Genomic DNA, 20,858 nt, shown 5'->3' on the forward strand with positions numbered 1-20,858 from the left:
AGTTAAGAAGAGAGGAAAAAGAACATTAAAAGCTTTGCTCCTCAGCCACAGAGACACCTCTGTCTGCCAACCCCCGTTCATCACCTGGGAACAGGTACGTGGCTTTGCAGAGCATTCGAAGCCACATAGAGGAAGAACAATAGCACTCGTAATAGTTTTCTGCAGCTGTTTCTTGCTGTTGTGCAGGTGGGGCTCAAATGTGTGTTAAACCATGACAGTCTGTGCGTGCATCGTGTGTTTGGTTCGGATGTCAAAATATCTTCATGTAAGAAACCCCTAACCAACAAAACCAAACTAAACTAATCCCCAAATTCCAGCAGGTCCTAAGCTGGCGATAGGGTCGTTAGCAATGGCTTTCATGGAAACACGGCTCGTGTGGTCTGTGGTTTGCTGCCACGCGCACGCTGCTGGTCTGAAAGGGCTTTCAGCTCCCGGGAATGCTGGGGAGAAGTGGTGTGTGCCCAGCGATCCCGTGTTACGTCGAAGCAAGAACTCAGAGGATCCGCAATGCAGGTCTGGCAAGGTGCACATACTTGACTTGCGCTGTGTCCGGAGAGGTTTGATCTGACAAAATCTTACCGATTTGGTGTTTAGTTTTCTGTCTTCGGCAGTGTTTAACGGGAATCACCTCTCCTCCTCACCTTCCTTTCTCTTTCTTTAGCAAGTACTGCTGCCCCCACCTCCCGTATAGCAGAGAGTGAGTATGGTAGAAGACGCTGTTGTTCCATTTTGCTCTGCATGCATCTCCTCACTCCGTGTGGTGCAGTCTGCCTAACATCCCCGGGTGTTTTCCTTCTTTTCTCTCTCTCTCTTTCTATATATATAGATATATATATATATATTTTCTTTCCCCCCTGAGTGAAATCTCCATCTTCACATAGAGGAGCTACAGATAAGCGTCAGTTTGATTTCCAGGACAGAGAAGCCGCAGGGAGCTCCCAGGTCTGCCAGGCTCATGGAAGGAGAGAGATCAGGAGAAGATGTGGAGCGGAACCTTGCCCGTGTGAAAGCTGGTGCTTGTCACTGGCCTTTGCCATCGAGATTTCTGATCCATTTGTATTCCATTCTTGCAGAGGTGTTGTGGGATGTGCTCAGCTCTTGTGGTGTGGAGCTGAATTTCATGAAATCAACTTAGCACAGCAAATAGAGTTTAGTTTCTCAGCTAAACAGAGTGGAAGGTACTCGTGTGATCAGCAGGGAATGGCTTGTGCTTCCTGTTCCTAAGACACCTTCTGGAGCTGTATGAGAAAACTCATTTCTTTATGTTCTACTTCATATTTTTTTTAAATCTGCATAATCAGATTTAGGCTGCAAACCACATGAGGGTCTGTCCTGTTCTCCCCCACACCAGCCACGCTGATACCACCATGGGAGGAAAAGAATTCATAGAATCATAGAATACCTCGAGTTGGAAAAGACACATAAGGATCATTGCGTCCAACTCCCTGCTCCTTGCAGGACTGCGTAAAACTAAATCATATGGCTACGGGTGTCACCCAGACGCCCCTTGAACTCAGAGAGGCTTGATGCCGTGACCACATCCCTGGGGTGACCACATTCCAGCGACTGACCGCCCTCTCAGTAAAGGACATTTTCCTCATGTTCAGTCTGAACTTCCCATTCTGTCCTATCGCTGGTCAGCAGGGAGGGGAGATCAGCACCTCCCCGCCTTGAGGAAGGTGTAGACTGTGATGAGGTCCCCCCTCAGCCTTCTCTTCCCCAAGCCAAACAAGCCAAGTGACCTCAGCCACTCCTTATAAGTCTTGCACTCATACCTTCCACCATCCTGGTTGCCCTCCTCTGGACACACTCTAATAGTTTGATGTCCTCCTTTGTCCTTCTGCCACAGTAATCCTGGTTTTGAGCGCCTGTACAGTCTGCTTTGCTCTAGGGACGGGAGTGCTTCACAGTCCCCAGGCTCTCCCAAAGCCGCCTTGTTTCTCAGGGGTGCTCACCTCGTTGGGCTGTTAGATCCGTTTTCCTCCTCTCTGCCTGTACCCTGGCCCTAGTGCACAGAGCTGAGACAGAAGAGTCAGTCAGGATGGCAAGTTCTCATTAGTCCCTGCTCCTTTGTCTTCTGTAGGTGGGCAAGAGCCAGCAAGGAGGTGCTGCTGTAGGGGGCCTCCCAGAAACTCCAGTACTTGATGGGCTGGCAATATGTGAACCTAGGCTGCTGTTTGAGCCAGAAGTAGGGAAAAATGCTGCAGCTGTCTCTGAAATTAGATTCAGAGCTTCTCAGCTTTCCAGAATGAAAAAGCATCAGCAGGGGACCCTTGGAGCCGTAACCTGCTGCAGGAACCACGCAGGGCAGGCGGGCTCCCTGTCCCTGGGTGAGCGCAGCTCTCCCAGGGTTGGGAAGCAGCTCCCTCCTCGTTAGACTTCCTCTCTTTCCTTTCCATCACCTCTGCCCCTGCCTCTCATCACTTATTTATGTGGTATGCTTCACCTTTACATGTCCTATCTACCCTTCATGTTTCCATAGCAACTCAGCCTCTTGCTGCCTCTGAAAGCTCAGAGCTGCCAAGTGAGTAGATGGCAACTGCTCCCCTTTGCTCCAGAGTGCTGTTTGTTGTGCTGCAGTCCTTCTATCGAGGGAGTTAAAGCACTATACTGCGTTATTTTGATGTCTGTTAACCAACAATTCGGCATTAATGTGTTGTGTGAGCATGTAGCTGTTACCAGAACCCAGCATGGTACCACTCTTCCTCCTCTTCCCCTTGTCCTACCAAGCATGTGGTAAAAATGGAAATAGAAGATTTAGAAGAAATTTAGAGGGGGAGGAAAAAAAACACCTTATAATTTCCAAAAGGAACGTTTCCTTTCACGTTTTCCATTAGTGACTTTAGCGTTGAAGCCTGCCCTCGCAAAAGGGACATGGACTAAATAATCTTTGATTGGTACTACAACCATGGATGCTGAATGTTGAAAGAAGGCGGAAGATCTTGCAGGACAGAGGACTCTGGGAAGAGGGGGCATCGCCCATCTTAGCACTGATGTCCTGCCTGCGCTGGGAGGGGTCTCAGGCTTCACAAGAAAATGGGAATGGATCCAGATGCCCTCAGTTCTTGCTCACCACCTTGTTGGTCAGTTACCCGTTCCTGCTGAGGCTGGGTCAGGTAGAGAGCGGCTGCTATGCTGGATCTGAGTAGTCCCAGGAAAAATAGCTAAAACTTGATTTGGATGTAAAAGAACAATTTTGCAATGCCTGGTTTAGACCAGCTGTTCAGAGTTCAGTGACGCACCATCCTGGTACTGAGCAGATGTATCAAGTGTGTGATTTTAATCCCTACTTGTAGGAGATTTATAGCCGATCACACGCCAATATAGGAAAGGTGAGCAAATATTGGCACCAGAGTCCTGGAAGATGAAGAAAAACACTTGAGGAAGATCTAGGTTTCCGTGGTGCATATGTGTGTTTTGACCAACTAATCATTTCTACAAAGTCAAGTGCTTTTCTTTTGATTGGCAATAATACAAAGTATGTGTTGCTGTGAATATGTTCTTTAAGATAACTACCTGTGTGTTTACCTGGAGCGGGTGAGAAATGGTTCATCACTTCTAAGTGGAAAACACTAAAAGCATGAAGTGTGTGGTTATTTTGCGGTGTGGGATGGAGAGGGTGGCACAGGACGCTTCTCTCTCGCTGGGCTGGGGATGCGTGTGTTCCGGGAAGGCGGGGGGTGTTGATTGTTGGGCGCTGAGGCCGAGTTTCTTTACAGGTACCTACGTTCAAATCCCAGCTCTTACACTGAGCAGTAGCACATCTGTCTTGTTGCTGCATCGTTGTCATTTGTGTACGCAGTCAGTTTATGCAAACAGACACGTTTTGTGTGCTAACTTGTCCTGCAGCATGTGAATGTGCTATATTCAACAGCAGAAAAGGGCATTGGCACAAGGCAGATGCTCTTATAACTGCATCATTTAATTAGTGATGATGCCGAATGATCCTGTGTCTTACCCTGACCTCACCTCAGTGCTTACATGAATGAAGCCAAGAGCAATTAGAAATTGAGAACTGCTGTGTAGCATCACAAATTCAGGAAGATGAACAGTGGATCCAGCTGGATCCTAATGAGGCTGCCGAGTTTCTTCACGGACTTCAGTGAGTTTTTGACTTTGTGATCAGTAACGTATGGGAGATGTCTATAGTTGCATAAAGACATTTAGAAATGTGTCTCTTTGACTTAATCTTGTTAGGTTGCTCAGATAAGAAGTTCAGTATCAGTGGCAGCGATGAAGAGTCGTGCAGTCCGCACACTGTTTCACCTCCTTCAGCACCAGTTCTCCTCCTCATGCCACCCTTGTCATTCACTTCCAGTGCAGAGCGCTTCATCCTCTCCTCGTTGGCAGAAAAAGCCCTTGCACACGTGAATCATCAGTGCAATTCATTGTACGTGGCTCACGCCATCCCTTGAATCCTCAAGCGTGGGACGGAGCTTGTGCTCCATCAGTCTGACCACACCCTGGTTGCAGCTCTATCATCCAAAGCTTTGTCCTTGGAAATGTGTACGAAAAATGGGTGGTTTTCTCTTTTCCAGTTGCTATTGCTATTTAGGAAGACATTTGTTTCCGCAGAAGGGAGAACCCGTCAGTGTGAAATGCCGAGGTTTGCCCTCCCCGGTGATGTTGACCGTTTCACCTCTATTGCCTGGGCTGTTTGTGAATAACCGTGTATTCCCTTTTCTTTCCAGCCGTCTCGTGGATCCTTCAGCCGCCCCAGTCCTGGTGCACACTCCACAAAAACTCTTGTTCCTTGTCTGGCCGGGTGTTAACGAGCAGCGTTGTGGCTGCGCACAGCACTCACGGGGTCGTAACTCAGCGCTTTCTATGGTTTAATATTCTTATTTCCAGGCAATTTTGCTGTCTACCCGGTGTTTCTGGTATATACTGGCTAATTTAATTTTGTTTCTATTTTATTTAGTCTGTAATTCTGTTGTTGATTTTTTTTTGTTCCCTTGCCCATTGTTTACATCAGTTTTTTAATTTTTTTGTATTTTCCATGTGACCTCCTCCACTTTCCTTTCAACCAATCATGTGCGTGCGTATCATGTGACTTTGTCATGTGGCTTGCATGGTGCTGCTGATGTCGTCCACGCTGGTGAACAGAAGGTAAAATACTTTGTTCTGATGGGGGTGCCTAGATTTGGGGTGAGGATTCCCCTCTGGTCAGTGACCAGGGACCTCCACCTTCCCTCACTCCAGAATCCTCCTACAAGCCTTTAGGAGAAGGTGCTCACCACGGTCTGCATGTGGAGAACTCAACCTCAGTCTCCCACACTGAGCTTGAATAAACGTGGAGGGGAGAGCAACCAACCAACCCAACAACAGAACGGCCAAAAGAAACCCAACAGCGATCCTGCGGCTCAGTCGTTTGCTTCTTGCACTATCGGAGTCCAACAGTCAGCATCGTAGGGAGGTTCTATAACTGGCTTGAACACCAATGGCAAACATCCTTTGGCCTTTTGGGGTACCAGTGTGCCAGCTACAGGCAGCCGGTTGGTGGGAGATTGTGGGTAAGATGCTCAGATAACGTGAACCCTGGATCTCCCGTTGCCTTAGCAACGTTTTGACCCCCTACATTTATATAGATATATATGCACACACACACACATTCACACTATATGTATTTAGTAACCTATGAGAAGGATCTGAAGTTACTTGTTTCTGAAGTTCAGTCCTTGGTGAGCATGTCCCATTATGATTTAAGAAATAAATGTTTCTATCATGAGTGAACCTTAAACACAGCTAGAGCAGGAACTGTGCCTCTATAAAGTGGTGTATATAGGCACACAGAGCGACTTCACACAATGTGCATCAGAAGGTACTACTGAACCTGTCCTGCTGGGGCACCTCGTTGCTCCCACACGGCATCTCAGAGCCCGGCGAGGGATTTAATCAGAACTCATTTCCCAGCAACACTTAGAGTAGCTGCTGATCTCCTTGAAATCAAGAAGCAAATGACTGACCCCTGCAGTTTATGGAGATGAAATCGGTCTGCAAGTAAAGTGTGTGGCGGTCAAAACAATTTCTACAACGTTAGAGCTTCACTTAACACTCTGTGCTTAACCTAAAGGGGAGGAGGGAGGGAGGGAAACTCCTGCTTTTCTGCTTCCCCAGTGAAACGAGTGGTTTAGACAACTGGGAAGCAATTGGCTCTTTTCAGTCTGGGAGTTCTGAAATGACCGATTGTCTTGGGCCACCACCAGGAGGGGATTTAGGCTGGGGTTTGCCAGGAAAGCAGAACTAACACCAGTAACCTTCCCACAGGACTACGTGCATGGAGGCAGCCCCTGTTCCCCTGGCCTCTCCCCTCTCTGGTTGAACTCCAGGAGGACTGGAGACCTGCTTGTCTCGTTTTTGCATGTTCTTCTGGTTTTGTTCCTTATTTTGACTGTTGACGTTTGCTTCTCCCGTGTGCATTCTGCAGACCCCCTACTTGTTCTTTCTCACCCGTGTGTGTTTACCACTTGTGTAGACTTTCCACGCTGTAGGTCACAATCTAGTCCTATTTACACGATGTTCAAAAATTGCAGAAATCGGCTACTTCTTTGGTGTGTTACAGAAATAACCACGGATTGCAGTTGTGTTCTGTAAGCAGAGCAAGGATGCAGGACCTTTCTTCGGTGCCAGCTGTGCAAGGATTTAACTCATAGTCCGAAGTGCTGCAGTTGTCTGGTAGCAATTTGAGCTGCTTTTCAAAGCTGGCAGAAGGAACACATTTGATGGGAGCAGAGACAACATGACACATGGCGTGTGTTATCTGCACTTGGGGGTCCAGCACCCCTTTGGTGCTCTGCAACCTGGGAAAATCTGTGCTATTTCACACCACCTCAGGTTCTCACTACAGCTGAATCCAGTCCGGTGCTTGTGGTATGCACTGGAAACCGGATAACTAAAACCAGTTAACTTCTGAAATCCAGCTGCATCAGACTGCTGTTAGATCGAGGAAGCACTTGGAATATAAATTAAACAAAGATGAAAGGATACCAGGAAACATTTTTGTGCTTATCGGTGCTAATGGCTCAGCATTCTTTAGGGGCTGCACGTTGTATGGGTGGAACGGGCGGATTTCTGCAATGCTCAGTGTGAATGGGAGACCCCGGGCATGCTGCACACCTTTGTAATGCACTCTTGCTTTTCAGCCCCGTCCTGTAGGGCAGATGCATGTTCTGTGAGCATGAGCTGCTTCTCTAACCTCCTGACAACCACCTTTTCTCTTCAGCTACTGACACTTTGACTCATTAGAGAGATGCTGATCCTGCTGGACTAAACTTTACCCGCTAAACAACTTCTTCCTTTGTTTGAAACTACACACTAACCCGGTTTTATTTTTACAGCCCTGTGTCTGGATTACATCTGCTTGCCTAAGATAAATTAAATACCGTGTATTTATGGAGGGAAAACTGAAGTATTCTCCAGCAGGGCTTGCTCTGCCGCACCTTTGTGTTCTCAATGCAATGGCACTGCGGAACCTGCCACAAGTGGGGAGCAGCTCTGAGTGTGCAGCTGGTACCGGGGCGGTCTTGTAACGGGTGCAGGCAAAGGCCAGGATCGGGAAAATACAGCATGGTTAAAGCTATAATTTCCCTCTTTACATGTTTAATAGAAGTTACTATGTTGTGAAATACGAGTTTATGTATCTCACGTTAAAGAGCTCTGTGTATCCATGGGTTGGAATGACCTCCTCGGAACGCTGGTGCGTTAGAGCGTGTGTTAGCCGCACGACAATCAAATCAATCCTGAATTACTGTTCCAGTCTAGGCCTTGCAGTTTTCTCATTCTTTGCAGGAGAAGGGGGTGGGAAATGGCTTCAAATTACTTCTGAAGATTAACTTTGAAAGACATCGGCAAATTAACCTTTCTCTGGCGAGTCAGAACTGCAAGTGCTCTGTGAGTGGCCGTGGATACAGATCCAGACAGAACAGATCTAGAATTGAGAATGTTTTCTGGGCTGAAAGCAGCTCCTGTAAATTCCCATGACTGATGTAATCTTTCAAAGTTGATCTTAATACAACTACTGGCTTGTTATTTCTTTCAGTTTTAGTCCAATGCCCCAGAACTGAGTCTTTTTAAACGTTTTATTCCAGGCAGCAGGCCGAGCTTTTGGAAAGTCACGGAAGTTATTTCAGTGTCCTGGCTTTGTTCTTATTTGGTTACATTCAGGCTCTTAAGCCATAAATGTCACCATTTCAGAGTTTGGTATTGCTCTCTTTGGGATACATTCAAATTGGCTCATGTGTTAATTGGATTTCCCCACATTTGCTGTATCTGAGCGTGCTCCAGAAAGCCCAGGGGTGCTGTAGCAGAACAGCAAAGCGCGTTCAGCCTTACAAACCTGTGCGAACATTTGGGGGGTGTATTTAGATCCACCCTGCAGAACGCAGGATGCGCTTTGTCCGTTGTATCCTCTGTATATAAATTTCCTGCAGTCGGCTCTAAATGAGCTCTTCACCATTTAGATGGATAAATAGAAATACCTCCCAAGTGCGTAGGGTATACATAACTGTGGTTCAACAGAGGTGTAGGGGTTTTTTGCCCCACTGTAATTGTTATATAAAATATCTGTAAGAATTAGGACCCTGTAATGAGACCAACCAGCAGAGTGCGATTAATCTCTGGAGTTTGCTGGAATTGCCAACTGCAGCTGATTTCTAAGTTTTAACTTACAAATAATGGCAGCGTTGGCTTTGCTCAAATTACCCATGAAGAAATCGGGCAGAACAGCAGCTGGAGTGTCCAAAGCCCGGAAACCATGGCTTAAGCATCACATCTTAACATCACAGAGCTGATGCTGGAGAAGTCAGTAAGTGCCGTAAAATGACCCAGTAAGCTTCGGCAAGGTTTCTGATGAGTTTTGGCAAGCCTTACTGGCTTTGATTACCGTTTAAACTCTTGGGACACTTGAGGGCTGTAGAAACAATAGCTCCAGCCTCAGATGGGCATTGGCACAGAGGAGCATAAGCCTTTCTCACCTGTATGTAAAACGGAGCAAAGCGAGCGTCCAGGCACTGACAGAAAGCTGATCTGAGCTCTCTTGTGCTCTCATCGCTTCTGAAACGGGAGGCCCGTGCTCCTTTATCATTTAAGTTCTTTTGCTAACTTGACACCGATGACGTTGGGGACAAGGGGTTATTTTGGTTGGTTTCTTTTTGCACAAAACCAAGTTGTTGGGTACTAATGCCTCTTGCACAGTAAATTCACAGCTCTTCAGAAACAATCGATCCCTGGGGTCGGATGAAAGCGGGAGGAGAAAGCGTGGCTCTTGAGCAACGTGCTGCAGTATTTATGGAAATCTGTAACCAGACAACCTGTGGATTTGGCTTTGAGTAGGAGAGGTGTCACAGGAAAGGTGCAAGAAGGACGTTCCTGAGCTGGGATTGGGGAACCATCCTCTGCAGGTTGTGTGTGCAGGGTCTGCAGGAATTGGCCAGAAGAAGCAGCTGTAGATGTGAGAGGTGTGGTGGGAAATCAACGTGTAAATGAGAGTTCGGCTTCCTGCCGATGTCAGGGATGCAAACTGGGGAAGATTTGTGTCCTAGAGACGCTCTGGCCTCTGTGTCCGGGTCACGGTGAGGCCGATACCCCGGCAAATGACTATAATGAAGTATTCTTCTGATTTTGATTAATACTTTTTCCCTAATTTTAAACATAAATCCCCCATTGTTTCAGGGGAACCCAGCGCGCCCAAGCTGGAAGGTCAGATGGGAGAAGATGGAAACTCCATTAAAGTGAATGTTATCAAGCAGGATGATGGCGGCTCCCCAATTAGACACTATCTGATCAAATACAAAGCTGTAAGTATGACTGACGCTCGAGCCTGATCTGTAGTGTGTATGCACACAGTGCAGAAGCTGAGATCTCGTAGGCGGGCCAGTATGGGAATATATGCTAAGCAGGTTGGTGGAAGGGTATAGGGTATGAGACATGACATGCACAGAAGCCACATACGAAATCTTCATCTCATTTTCTTTCTCTTCATTTGACTGTAAAAGATTATTTCTCCGTGCTGCCTTCTGTAGAACTGTGAGCATACGGTAATTACACGCATTTAGTATTATTTCATTTCCAAAACTTCGGAGGCGGGATTGCCAGCAACAATTTAAACAGCTGGGGACCACAGGTTCATAGTGTAGAGCATTGTCCACCTTCAGACGTGTATCTAATCATAGCTGTCCCGTGGTCATTGAAACCGCCGTATTTGATTAAGAGATGTTTCAGTACCTAATTATTCTGCAGATTGTTGATATTCAATGTAGTCAGTATAGACAGGGATAGTGACAAATGCTATTGGAAGCAGTTCCCCTTTGGGCCTGACTTAATCATCTCCTATGGTGGATTAGCCAGGACTGCCAAATACATGATTCTCCAAGCAGATCATCTAGCCCTAGTCTTAGGAAAGAACATCTCTGTGATCAGCAGTTAGTATCGTTGTAAGCCGAATGTGGCCCTTTTTTGTGTTAGGTGGTAGTTCACGTGATAGGAAAATCAGGACAAAAAAGGGTGGCAAAGATGAGAGGAAGCTTCTGAGCAAGAATTTGGCTGCTTCAGGGTCTCTTGTCCTCTCCATCCCTGGATAAGCTGAGGAGCATCTGCTGGCGCGGAGCGGCCCCGCGCTCCCGTTGGGCGGTTGCGCTCCCGTTGGGCGGTTGCGCTCCCGTTGGGCGGTTGGCTGTTGCCGAGCTCCCAAAGCCGGCCGCTGACGTTGTGCTCTGTTTGCATCCCCGCTGTCCCGCTGCCCTGCAGAAGCATTCCTCGGAGTGGAAGCCCGAGATCAGAATTCCCTCTGGCAGCGACCACGTCATGCTCAAGGCCCTGGACTGGAACGCGGAGTATGAGGTTTACGTGATAGCTGAAAACCAGCAAGGGAAATCCAAGCCGGCTCACTACGCTTTCCGCACGTCTGCTCAGCCTACTGCCATCCCAGGTACAGCGCTCACCAGCTTTAGCATTGTTTTCTGCTTACAATTAATGCAACAGTGCTGCATCCTTTAATGTGCCTGAGTAACCCTGACAACTTGCTTGCTTAAAGCCATTATCACAATTGGTTACCCATCCAAAGCTTAGTTTTTGCCGTGTACATACCTGTACTGTAGTCCGTGTTACAGTATGTACCGCATTAGCAGAACACTGGTGGGAACGCTACACGAGAAGCCTCGTCTGGCTGTTCACGAGGAGCGTCGGCTTTTTGAATGAGGATAACAGGATTGCTAGATGAGGAAAGCTGCAGATAGAAGATGCTTTCTGAAACGGAGAGTAGGATTCCATTTCAAACTAAAGCAAAAGAGACCTTTCAGATCTCCGGAGCGATGCTTTTCACAACGCAGATCTCCATTCCCAGTCCGCTTTGGGCTTGCTCACTGCTCGTTTGCCCATCCCGCTCAGCCTTTGGAGAAATAAAGGCGTCAGGAGTTTGCTGGTGGTTGGAAAGGGAGGGGTTAAAATCGTTCTCTGAAGGTTTTTTATTAAATAAGATGGAGTACAATATTTTTAAAACAGTAATTTTAAAACAGCACTGTTTTAATGTCGTGTAGAGCGTTAGGGAAAAGTAAATAAATAGTGTGAGAATGCTGCTGGAAACTCTCGTTTCAGCCAGACTGTACTTGTCAGCGTGCTTAACGAGCAGGATGGAAGTACAAATGCTATAAAAGCAAGGTAGGGATTCAGCAGATTGCTGGAAGGTGTTGAAAGGACAGTAGTAGTGCTTTTCTGCACATATATTAAAATAACAGTCCAAACCAAACAAAACCTCAGGGATGAAATTGCTGGACTTGTAAACCGAGGCTCTGGTTGGTTAAAGGCAGGTGGATGAGCTTTAAAGCTGATGGGTCGGTCACTATGAGTCCTCACCGCACAGCCAGAGCTGAGCATGTTCGTGGCAAGGATGGTGCTGACGGCCCGTGTTGAAGGGAGCGGTTTGGTTTCATTCTGTTCTGCATTGCTGGCTTAGCCCCGTGGTTTTCCTCAGAACGACTGGGGGTTTTCCTCAGTCCGGCTCTTGCACTGGGGGTTCGACCCTGGGTGCCCCCCGCGCCCGCTCCGTCTGTGCGGAGGGAACACCCGGGACCCCGTGCAGTTCGCGTGCTGAAACTCCGTGTGATTAAGCCAGATAATGTCGTTAAGCATAGAATGAGTGACCTAGGTGGTTTGGATTGAAAAATGTGTGTGGTAGGGGGGAAGATGAGGATAGCGAGGAGGGAAATGGGGCGAAAGAGAGATTGGGATGCGTGTTTGAACAAGGCTGTAGTTTTGGGTGGAAGGGCCCCAGTAACTCATTAAGCAACTTACTCTCTGATTCTCATTTTCAACAGCTCTAATACTTACTACCCTCATGTATTTGAAGGACAACTGTGGCTGCTGTGGCAGGACAGAGTGAGGGTAATTGGCAGAATGCCTTAGTTCAGTTCAGAGCTGAGGAGTCAAACGCGATAAGGCTGGGAACAGCAGACGCTGGTTCCTTCTGCACTGTGGCACCCTCAGGGACGCTTACGAGTTCCTTCACACTCCTTCGTGTGCAACCGTCATTGCCTTCCTGTGCTTGTATTCTCTTTTAGCCGTTGTTACGTATCAGATGGGACAACAAAGCAACTTGGGACAGCTGGGGTGTCTTGCACAGGTGTATTAGCAAATTTGGAGAATGCGGTCACCTTTGGAATACGGAGTGTTCATGCTGTACTCCATGGCAATGGGAACAGCAATGAGCTCGGATGGCACCAAACCCTTGAAATCCAACAGTAACGTGGGCAGGGACCCTCTAAAAATGGAGATTAAAAAGGAAAAAGGTGCCCAGTTTATCACAGGTGTAACTTCTTTGGCTTCACCGAAATTATTCCTCGGTGTGGTGCGAAGCACGGGAGGAATCAGTGTTGGAGGCTGCGGCTCGAGTGTTGCTCTTGGCAATGTCAGGAGCACGTGGAGAGCGCTCGTTCTGGAGGTTTGCGGCAGGACCGACCCACCGGAGGACGCGGTTGGTTCCCGGCGCGCTCTGCACCGCTGGCTGGGCTGCGTTTCAGACTCTTTATCCGCATTTTTCCCCTTTGGAGGGGGACTTTGGTTTCTGTTAGACCTCCCGAGGTGTTTCCAGACGCTTCGGTTCCCTCAGCTGATCCCCAAACCAATTCTGTTGGGGAAAATATTTCCCGAGCGCAGGCAACACGCAGACCCGGGGCCTGCAGTGAAATGAGGGCGAGTACCCCGCAGGGCAGTAGGGAGGAGGCTCTGTGTATTTACTTTCCTTTAGCATCTCTTGTTGTTTTCATGGTGTTCAGCTTTTACATTTTGACTTCAAAATGAGCTACGCAGAAGTCAGAGTCATTGCCTCTAACGTGGCATTGCTCTGCTTGACAGTAATAGCTAGGAACTGCCTGCGGAAAAGGTCTGTTTATTATGGAGAGTCCTTTGTTACCATCCCTTGTACAGTGTCCTCAAAGTGGTTGGAAGGATAAGGGTGCTATTTTCAGTAATAATAATTGCATTAGAGTAGCTTACAAGCAGCCGGAATGGTGCACGGAAAAGTCGGTCCCATATTCTTGAGACCTTCTTGTTTCTTTGGTGTTTCAGTCACCTGCTCGTGTTACCCAGGTCCTCGGTACAGCCGGCTCTGCGGCGGTTCTCGGACAGGCGGGTAGATTGCGTGCTGCACAGGAGGGTTGTCCTTTCAAATACCAGATAACCGTTCTCTTGTGCTTCTTGCTGAGCTTTCTGTTCCATCACTTCTAATCCCATTTGCTTGCGAACCCCATAAACCCTGACTTGGACCCCGCTCTGTGGCTTTGGACGTTGCTGAGCTTCTGAACCGGCCCTTTTGTCGGCGTGAATGTGCTAATGCTCTTCTTTAACCTTTAGCCATTTTAATTTACGAAATCAAATAAACCTTTGATTCTTATGTTTTTCTATATTTATGACCTAATTTTTTTATCTATTTTTCTCTCTTTCTTTCTTTTTCTTCCTCGTCCTTTCCCCCCCCCTCCTCCCCGTTCTCCCTCCCCTGTCTGTCTCATACATGTCACCTTGGATCTCACGGGAAACATCCACGCTTGCCACATGCACCAAATTTGTTTTTAAACAACCATCTTTTCCCTCCTGGGAACCATTGTCTGGCGCCTGCAGCGACCCTGGGAAGCCCATCAACGTCGTCCTCCTTTGTCTCATTGCTTCTCTCTGCAGTGACTCTGCTCTTACTCTGTTAGAAACTCAAAATAAAATAAAGCAATATTTGCTAGCGAGAGGCCCGGGTCCCCCCGAGGTGTGGAACAGATCCCTTTGCTCCAGAGGATCAGTTCAGAGAGAAAACAAGAATTCTTTAATTTGAAAGAGTCGCTATTTTGTAACAAGGAAAAAGGGTTTAAGCCAAGTTTTTTCTCTTTAACATTTTTTTGTTACTTGTAATGAATTTGCCCGTTTTAATGGATGTAAAGAAATACTTTTGCCGTTAATTGCTTGCAGCTTTTCATCAGCGGAAGGTGTGCGACCCTCAAAGCCTTTTGCTGCTTTTCACTGATTCCTCTGCACATCTGGTGCTGATCACCACTGTATTGTGCAAAAAGTTTCTAAAGCCCCGTCCACAAATCTAAACCCACAGACTATGAAATGAGAAAGAAGATTTGTCCGAGATAATCCTGCCAGTGGCTCGAATGTCTCTGTGGGCTTATTGCCAGTCTATGGCCATGAGGAGCTTTCCCCGGTGTGGCGGCCTGGGTGCGAACATCTGTGGGAATGACGCTGAAGAGATTTCCTCATTTCTTCTTTATGGGGTCGAATCCTTGCAACTTATTGGCCCCTTGTGTGCGGTCAAGTATCTCATGACCCGTGGTGGATCTGGGGCATAATAGAGCCCATGGGCATAAACATTTGCAATGGATGCTTGTCTAACATTTTCTGGTTTTCTGCTACTGTGTTATCAATTTCATTGAGAGATCCCTTTTCTTGCCATTTTAACAGATAATATTAGCTTTTATCAAGTTACCTGACCAGCTAAATTATCATTATTATTATTATTACTGATCATTAACAATATTCATGGTTAACTGTGCATGTGACACTACCAGACAGGATTAATCCAGGGTGGAAATTGGTGCAACACAATCCACCTTTATTACCGAGATCTGTGTATTGCATTTCCTTTCCATTTCTCTTGTTCTTCCTTAAAAACCAAACCGAAAAACCTGTGCCCCTCATGAATTGTCTGTGATGGCAAATCCATTGGGCTCTGGCACTAAAAACAAGGGGTGCTCTCCCCCTGTGTCTCTTTCCCTGTGGGGCTGATGTTGCCAAGGATGAAACTGCTGGGGGAGTGGTTGAACCGTCTGTTCAGGTCTCAAATAGGAGCAGTTGTCTGTGATGGGATTAATGTTGCTAACAAAACTGTGATGGGGCAACCAGGAAACTCTGCCGTCTATCTTGTCTAACTATGCATTTTGTGCTCTGCACATAAACCTGCTCTGTTCATTCAGACCTTGTTCATTATGACTTGGGAGCTGCTTTTCTATCTCAATTATAAATGAGAACTTAGTGCAGGTGTTGCACGCAAAAGCACGGGGATTTCTTTAAAAACCCCTCACCTCCAGTGTGTTAGAGTATAAAGAATTTGTTAGGTCTCTTCAGTTTACACCTTAGTGTTACTGCAGTACAGCAAGAGTACTAAATAGTACTAAAAGAGTATTAGAAGTACTCTTTGAGTACTCAAAGAGTACCGAAGAGTACTAAAAACTTGTGTGACCTGAATTTATCAAGTTGAGACGTAGATCTGGTATCAGCTCGTGTTGTGGGTTTCCCCTTATCCACAGGCAGAGTTTACGAGCTGGGGTTGAGCGACATCTCACCCTCACGCTCACAGAGTTTGGGTAAAGTATTTTTAATACATAGTGTTGCATGGAGAGAGAGCAGCACCTCTGGAGGCCGCTCCTGCTGTTCAAGGAGAGGTTTCCAGCGCGTGTTCCCCAGGACGGTTGGGAAGGGAGGGAGGAGCCAGGAGGGGAGGCTTGAACCCATTCTGGAGGGAAGAACCAGGAGGGGAGGCTTGAACCCATTCTGGAGGGAAGAACCAGGAGTGGAGGCTTGAACCCATTCTGGAGGGAGGAACCAGGAGGGAGGCTTGAACCCATTCCGGAGGGAGGAACCAGGAGGGGAGGCTTGAACCCATTCTGGAGGGAAGAACCAGGAGGGGAGGCTTGAACCCATTCTGCAGCTCTCTGTTGAGTGGTTACAGAGAATAGAGGGAGCTTTTTGTAGCTATCATAGCAGAAATTGGATCTTTGGGAACAGTGAAGGAGATTTCTATTCAACCACAGTTCGCAAAGAAAGCTATGACATTGATTTGGGGGTTTCTGTTAAAATGTCCTGTGTTATTCCTAGCCTAAGCTCATCCGCCCTCTGTTTCTGGATTTTGAATCTTGTTGCATCTTTGCTTGAATAAAGTGCCTTTACTGGTTGTACCATCCTGCTCTACACAGGGATACAATGACCTCGTTAATCCCCGCACATTTCTTTTTTTAACTTACACTGACTGACTTTCCCAAGTCATTTTTTTTTAACTCTTCAACCACGATTGTGAGATTTCCCTGAATCGTCACCTTCCTCGGTGTCTCCTCTGACCGGCTTTCCCTCGTTGGTCACCCTGATGCCAAAGACAGCGGTGTCGTTTCATTTCCAGCTCCTTGCACCCTGTTCGTACACCTGCCTTGGTGTTGCCACAAGTGAAAGGGTAACGAGCTGGGCCAGGATCCCATGGGAATGCCCGAACCTTTTGATCACCCGTGGCACAGCAAACCGACTCCTGCACAGGGAAGAAATTGGTTCCTAACGGGTTTGCGGTTTTTGCAGTTCACGGGGGCCGTGCGCAGTGGTTCACAGAAAAGGTGTGGGCGATATATAAGGCTCTCGATGTGGTTTATGCCACAGATAATACCCTTAAGCTGGCTTATAGCTGATACTGACAGGTCTTGTAAAAGCTGGTGGGGAGAAGAAGAAGAGAGTAGGGCTCTGATTTGAATGGAGTTTTCCAGAAGGTATCTCCTAGCACACGAGAGAATTCCATCTGTCCCAGGACTGTTCTGTCTCACTCCAGCTCTGCTGACTGAGGTGAGGTAGATTTTGCAGGCACAAGGAGCTGTTCTCCTGTAATCCTGTCCCTGATGCTGCACCTGAACCAGCCTGCCAAGTAACTCGTTCACTGACAGATGCTGTATATGAAGGATTGACACACTTTGAGCTTTTTCTCCAGGAGCTGGTGTGAACAGGGACACGTTAATTGTTGAATACTCTACGCAAGAATCCTGAATACATTAGAAGAGGAAAAATGCATGACATCCTCACTCCCCGATTAATTAATTTAATTATGCAGCTTGCTGCATGGTGCTGGCAGGGCCCTGGTCTGTGGCACAAATGTTCTGCTGGGCGTTTAATGGACTTGTGGTCCAAGTGTCGGTGCTGTCCTTGTGTCCAGCCGGCAGAGCCGAAGTCGCCCTGGGGCCCAGACACAGCCTTCGTCTTGGGGAGGCGGTGGAGGGAAGCAGGAGCCCTCCAGACCTCCAGCTGGGTTCCTGCTGGAATAGAAGAGGTTGCTGTAGCCTGCTTTCCAGGCCTTGGCCCAACACGGATGGGAAAAGCCCCATTAGGTCCAAGTCAATGTGTCTTTTCAAGCAGGTTGCCCTGCATATCTTTATCCTAAAGTATTGGTTATAACACAAGGCTGCTAGAGAGAGAATCCACCTTCTGTAAGTCACCCGTGCTTAGAACCTAAGCATAGCCAACTTTGAGCCATCACTAGCCCCAACTCACCTTTTAACTAAAACGCCTTCTTCTTTTTTTGGTCTCTAAAGCCAGCACTAGCCCTACATCAGGCCTTGGGACTGCTGCCATTGTAGGCATTCTCATTGTTATCTTTGTGCTGCTCCTGGTGGCCGTGGATGTCACCTGCTACTTCCTGAACAAGTGCGGTCTCCTGATGTGCATTGCGGTCAACTTGTGCGGCAAATCCGGCCCGGGAGCCAAGGGCAAAGACATGGAGGAGGGCAAGGCCGCCTTCTCGTGAGTACTGTCACCGCTTACGTTGCTCCTTCTGTCGATCGGTGTGTCCCTTCAGCAACTCTGGAAGAGAAGCTGGTTCAGGGAGGTCTGGGTTCCTCAGCTCTGGTGGGAGGGGACTGAAAAGATCTGGGGCCACACTGGGTTAGCTTTATATTCCAGGAAGGGAGTTGTTCAGCTGTTTCTCTGGGGTTTTGTCCTGTTCCTCTTAGTAGCCACCAAATGGCTGGCCCAAATGCTGGGCGTCATGGTGGTCTTCCGTGCTGTGGGTAATAACTGGAAGGGGGAGCGACAAAAAGAAGTGATCTGCTGTTTAGCCCAGTCTGTTTCTGCCATTCGCTATTGACGTTTGCAGGAGGGTACCCAGTGCGGAAGGGGAGCAATCTCCATGTCATTCCCTTGTTACAGGAAAGACGAGTCCAAGGAGCCCATTGTGGAGGTGCGGACTGAAGAGGAGCGGACCCCCAACCACGACGGAGGGAAACACACAGAGCCCAACGAGACCACCCCGCTGACAGAGCCAGAGTACGTTGGCATGGGTCGATCTTAGCACGGGTGGCTCAGCCTGGAGAAGAGAAGGCTCCGAGGAGACCTTGTAGCAGCTCTCCAGTGTATAAAGGGTGTCTATGAGAAAGCTGGAGAGGGACGTTTTACAAGGGTGTGTAGTGATAGGAGAAGGGATAAAGGCTTTAAACTGACAGAGGGTAGAGTTAGATTAGCTATAGGGAAGAAACTCTTCGCCCTGTGAGGGTGGTGAGGCCCTGGCACAGGCGGCCTGGAGTTGTGGATGCTTGGAAGTGTTCAAGACCAGGTTGGACGGGGCTTGGAGCGAGCTGATCTAGGGTGGAACTAGATTATCTTTAAGATCCCTTCCAGCACAAACCATTCTGTGTTTCATTACGTGTGTGTGTGTGAGAAAAATAATTGTATTCTGTGTGGTTTGATGAAGGCCTTAGACTTGCAGGCAAAGGGACGGAGCCAAGATGAGGGACTGGGTTCAGGGGTAGCACTGGACCTTGTTGCGTGTTGACAGACGGCACAGGGCTGCAGGCTCAGGGAAGTGGTAGAAAGCTCCTTGTGAGGTTGAGTGGAAGAGTCCGAGAGGTAAGTTAAGCTAAAAGAGAAGAGTCTCTGTAAGTTGGCAGGGTTACTGTTGGCTATGGCTTAACCCATAATCTGTGTGAGCAGGGACGTGTCCTCTTTACTCTCTTTCTCTTCCTGGTTGTCCTTCAGGCATCCTAGCCAGTCCTTGCTGCCCTTCGCACATTTACCTCCGAAAGGGCTCCGCTCCTGCGAGCGCCTCTCTGTGTCGTGTGTGTCGTACCCACGTGCCGTGCCGCTGCTGTGCCACCCACCTGCCTTCTCGCTCTTACCCTCTGCTCCCTGTTCCCCTGCCGTCGTTTGCGGGCTTCATTGTCTCTATTTCTCTTCTACTCCTGTCCCGTTCACAGGCACCCCGCCGATACTGCAGCTACCGTTGAGGACATGCTGCCTTCTGTAACCACGGGCACCACTAACTCTGACACTGTCACTGAAACCTTTGCCACTGCTCAGAACAGCCCCACCAGCGAGACCACTACGCTGACCTCCAGTATGGCCCTGCCGGCCGCGGCCATTCCCGACTCAAACTCCATGGCGCCTGGCCAGGCCACTCCAGCCAAAGGGGCGGCCGCCTCGGTCTCCTCACCACCACCCTCGTCCACCCCCAAAGTGGCCCCCCTCGTTGACCTCAGCGATACCCCAAGCTCTGCTGTAGCTACTAACAATTTGTCTTCAAGTGTCCTGTCCAACCAAGGCGCGGTGCTCAGCCCCAGCGCTGTTGCAAACGTGGCCGAGCCCTCCAAAGTGGCGGCTGGTAACAAGCCAGCGGCCTCAAGCCCTGCAAACCTCACTAGCCCTGCAGCTCCATCAGAGCCCAAGCAGGAGGTCTCCAGCACCAAGAGCCCTGAAAAGGAAGCTGTGCAGCCCAGTACAGTGAAGAGTCCAACAGAGACAACCAAGAACCCAAGCAACCTGAAGAGCGAGGCTGCTTCAGGCAGCACCGCAAACCCCTCCCAGAATGAGGACTTTAAAATGGACGAAGGGGCCTTCAAGACACCAGACATTGATCTTGCAAAGGATGTTTTTGCAGCTCTTGGCACTACTTCTCCTCCCAGTGTGGCCAGCGGGCAGGCTCACGAGCTTGTGTCTTCCGCTGCAGACAGCTCTGTACCCGCTGCACCTGCAAAGACCGAGTATGGCTGCCTTTAATCTTCTGTTGGTCGTGTGCTGTGTCTCTTGTGCACTGGTGCTTGTGCTGTGTTCTTGTTGGATGTTCCTGTAACTAATCTCATTGTTTCCTTAGCAAACTAACTCACCTTGAACCAACTAAATAGGACGTGGCTTTAAAGGTCCAGGAGGAAAGCAGGGTAGGCTATGCCAGTGGAAAGGCAAACCCAGGAATTTATCATAAATGTGTTATTCTTTAGACTTTTATGCAGCTTTGTGTATTATAGGTTATTCTTTTATGAGAAACAGGGCAGTTTGATGCAAGGGGAGCGCTGAGTTCCTGCAGTTCAGTGAGCACAGTGACCCAGATTGGGTTTCCTAACAGAGCAGAACTCATTTCAGCGTAAGGCATGGCAGAACTCGTGCCACGTGAGACTAAAAGCGTGGTACCTCTGGTTTGGCCCTAAACTGGCAAAAGGATATGGCAGCGTGTCCGTGGCATGTACGTGAATCCTTGGTACGGGGGGATGCAGAGCTGGGTTCTTCCTGCCGCTCCAGCCCCTTCTTTCACCCGTGCTGCCCATCTCATTCCCTTGGGGCAAATCAGTGTTGCAGCCATGGGCCGCTCT

At 48.4% G+C, this 20,858-nt stretch overlaps 1 protein-coding gene across 11 annotated transcripts in view; it reads left to right on the forward strand.

Annotated features, from left to right (window-relative positions):
- Positions 1–20,858, forward strand: part of NCAM1 (neural cell adhesion molecule 1) — a 77,950-nt gene that overhangs the window by 53,207 nt on the left and 3,885 nt on the right. For 4 of the 11 annotated variants that reach the window (XM_071798791.1, XM_065855581.2, XM_071798792.1 and 1 more), the window contains 5 exons: positions 9,670–9,794; positions 10,744–10,924; positions 17,817–18,024; positions 18,430–18,546; positions 19,473–20,255. In XM_071798791.1, coding sequence (XP_071654892.1) covers positions 9,670–9,794; positions 10,744–10,924; positions 17,817–18,024; positions 18,430–18,546; positions 19,473–20,255 — 1,414 coding nt within the window. Of the gene's footprint in view, positions 1–661; positions 698–2,482; positions 2,525–3,616; positions 3,620–9,669; positions 9,795–10,743; positions 10,925–14,106; positions 16,444–17,816; positions 18,025–18,429; positions 18,547–19,472; positions 20,256–20,858 lie in introns of those variants that run through there. The other 7 variants (XM_071798793.1, XM_065855583.2, XM_065855588.2 and 4 more) reach the window with 3 other exon arrangements.

This window comes from Patagioenas fasciata, chromosome 24, assembly GCF_037038585.1.
Source record: "Patagioenas fasciata isolate bPatFas1 chromosome 24, bPatFas1.hap1, whole genome shotgun sequence".
Lineage (NCBI taxonomy): Eukaryota > Metazoa > Chordata > Aves > Columbiformes > Columbidae > Patagioenas > Patagioenas fasciata.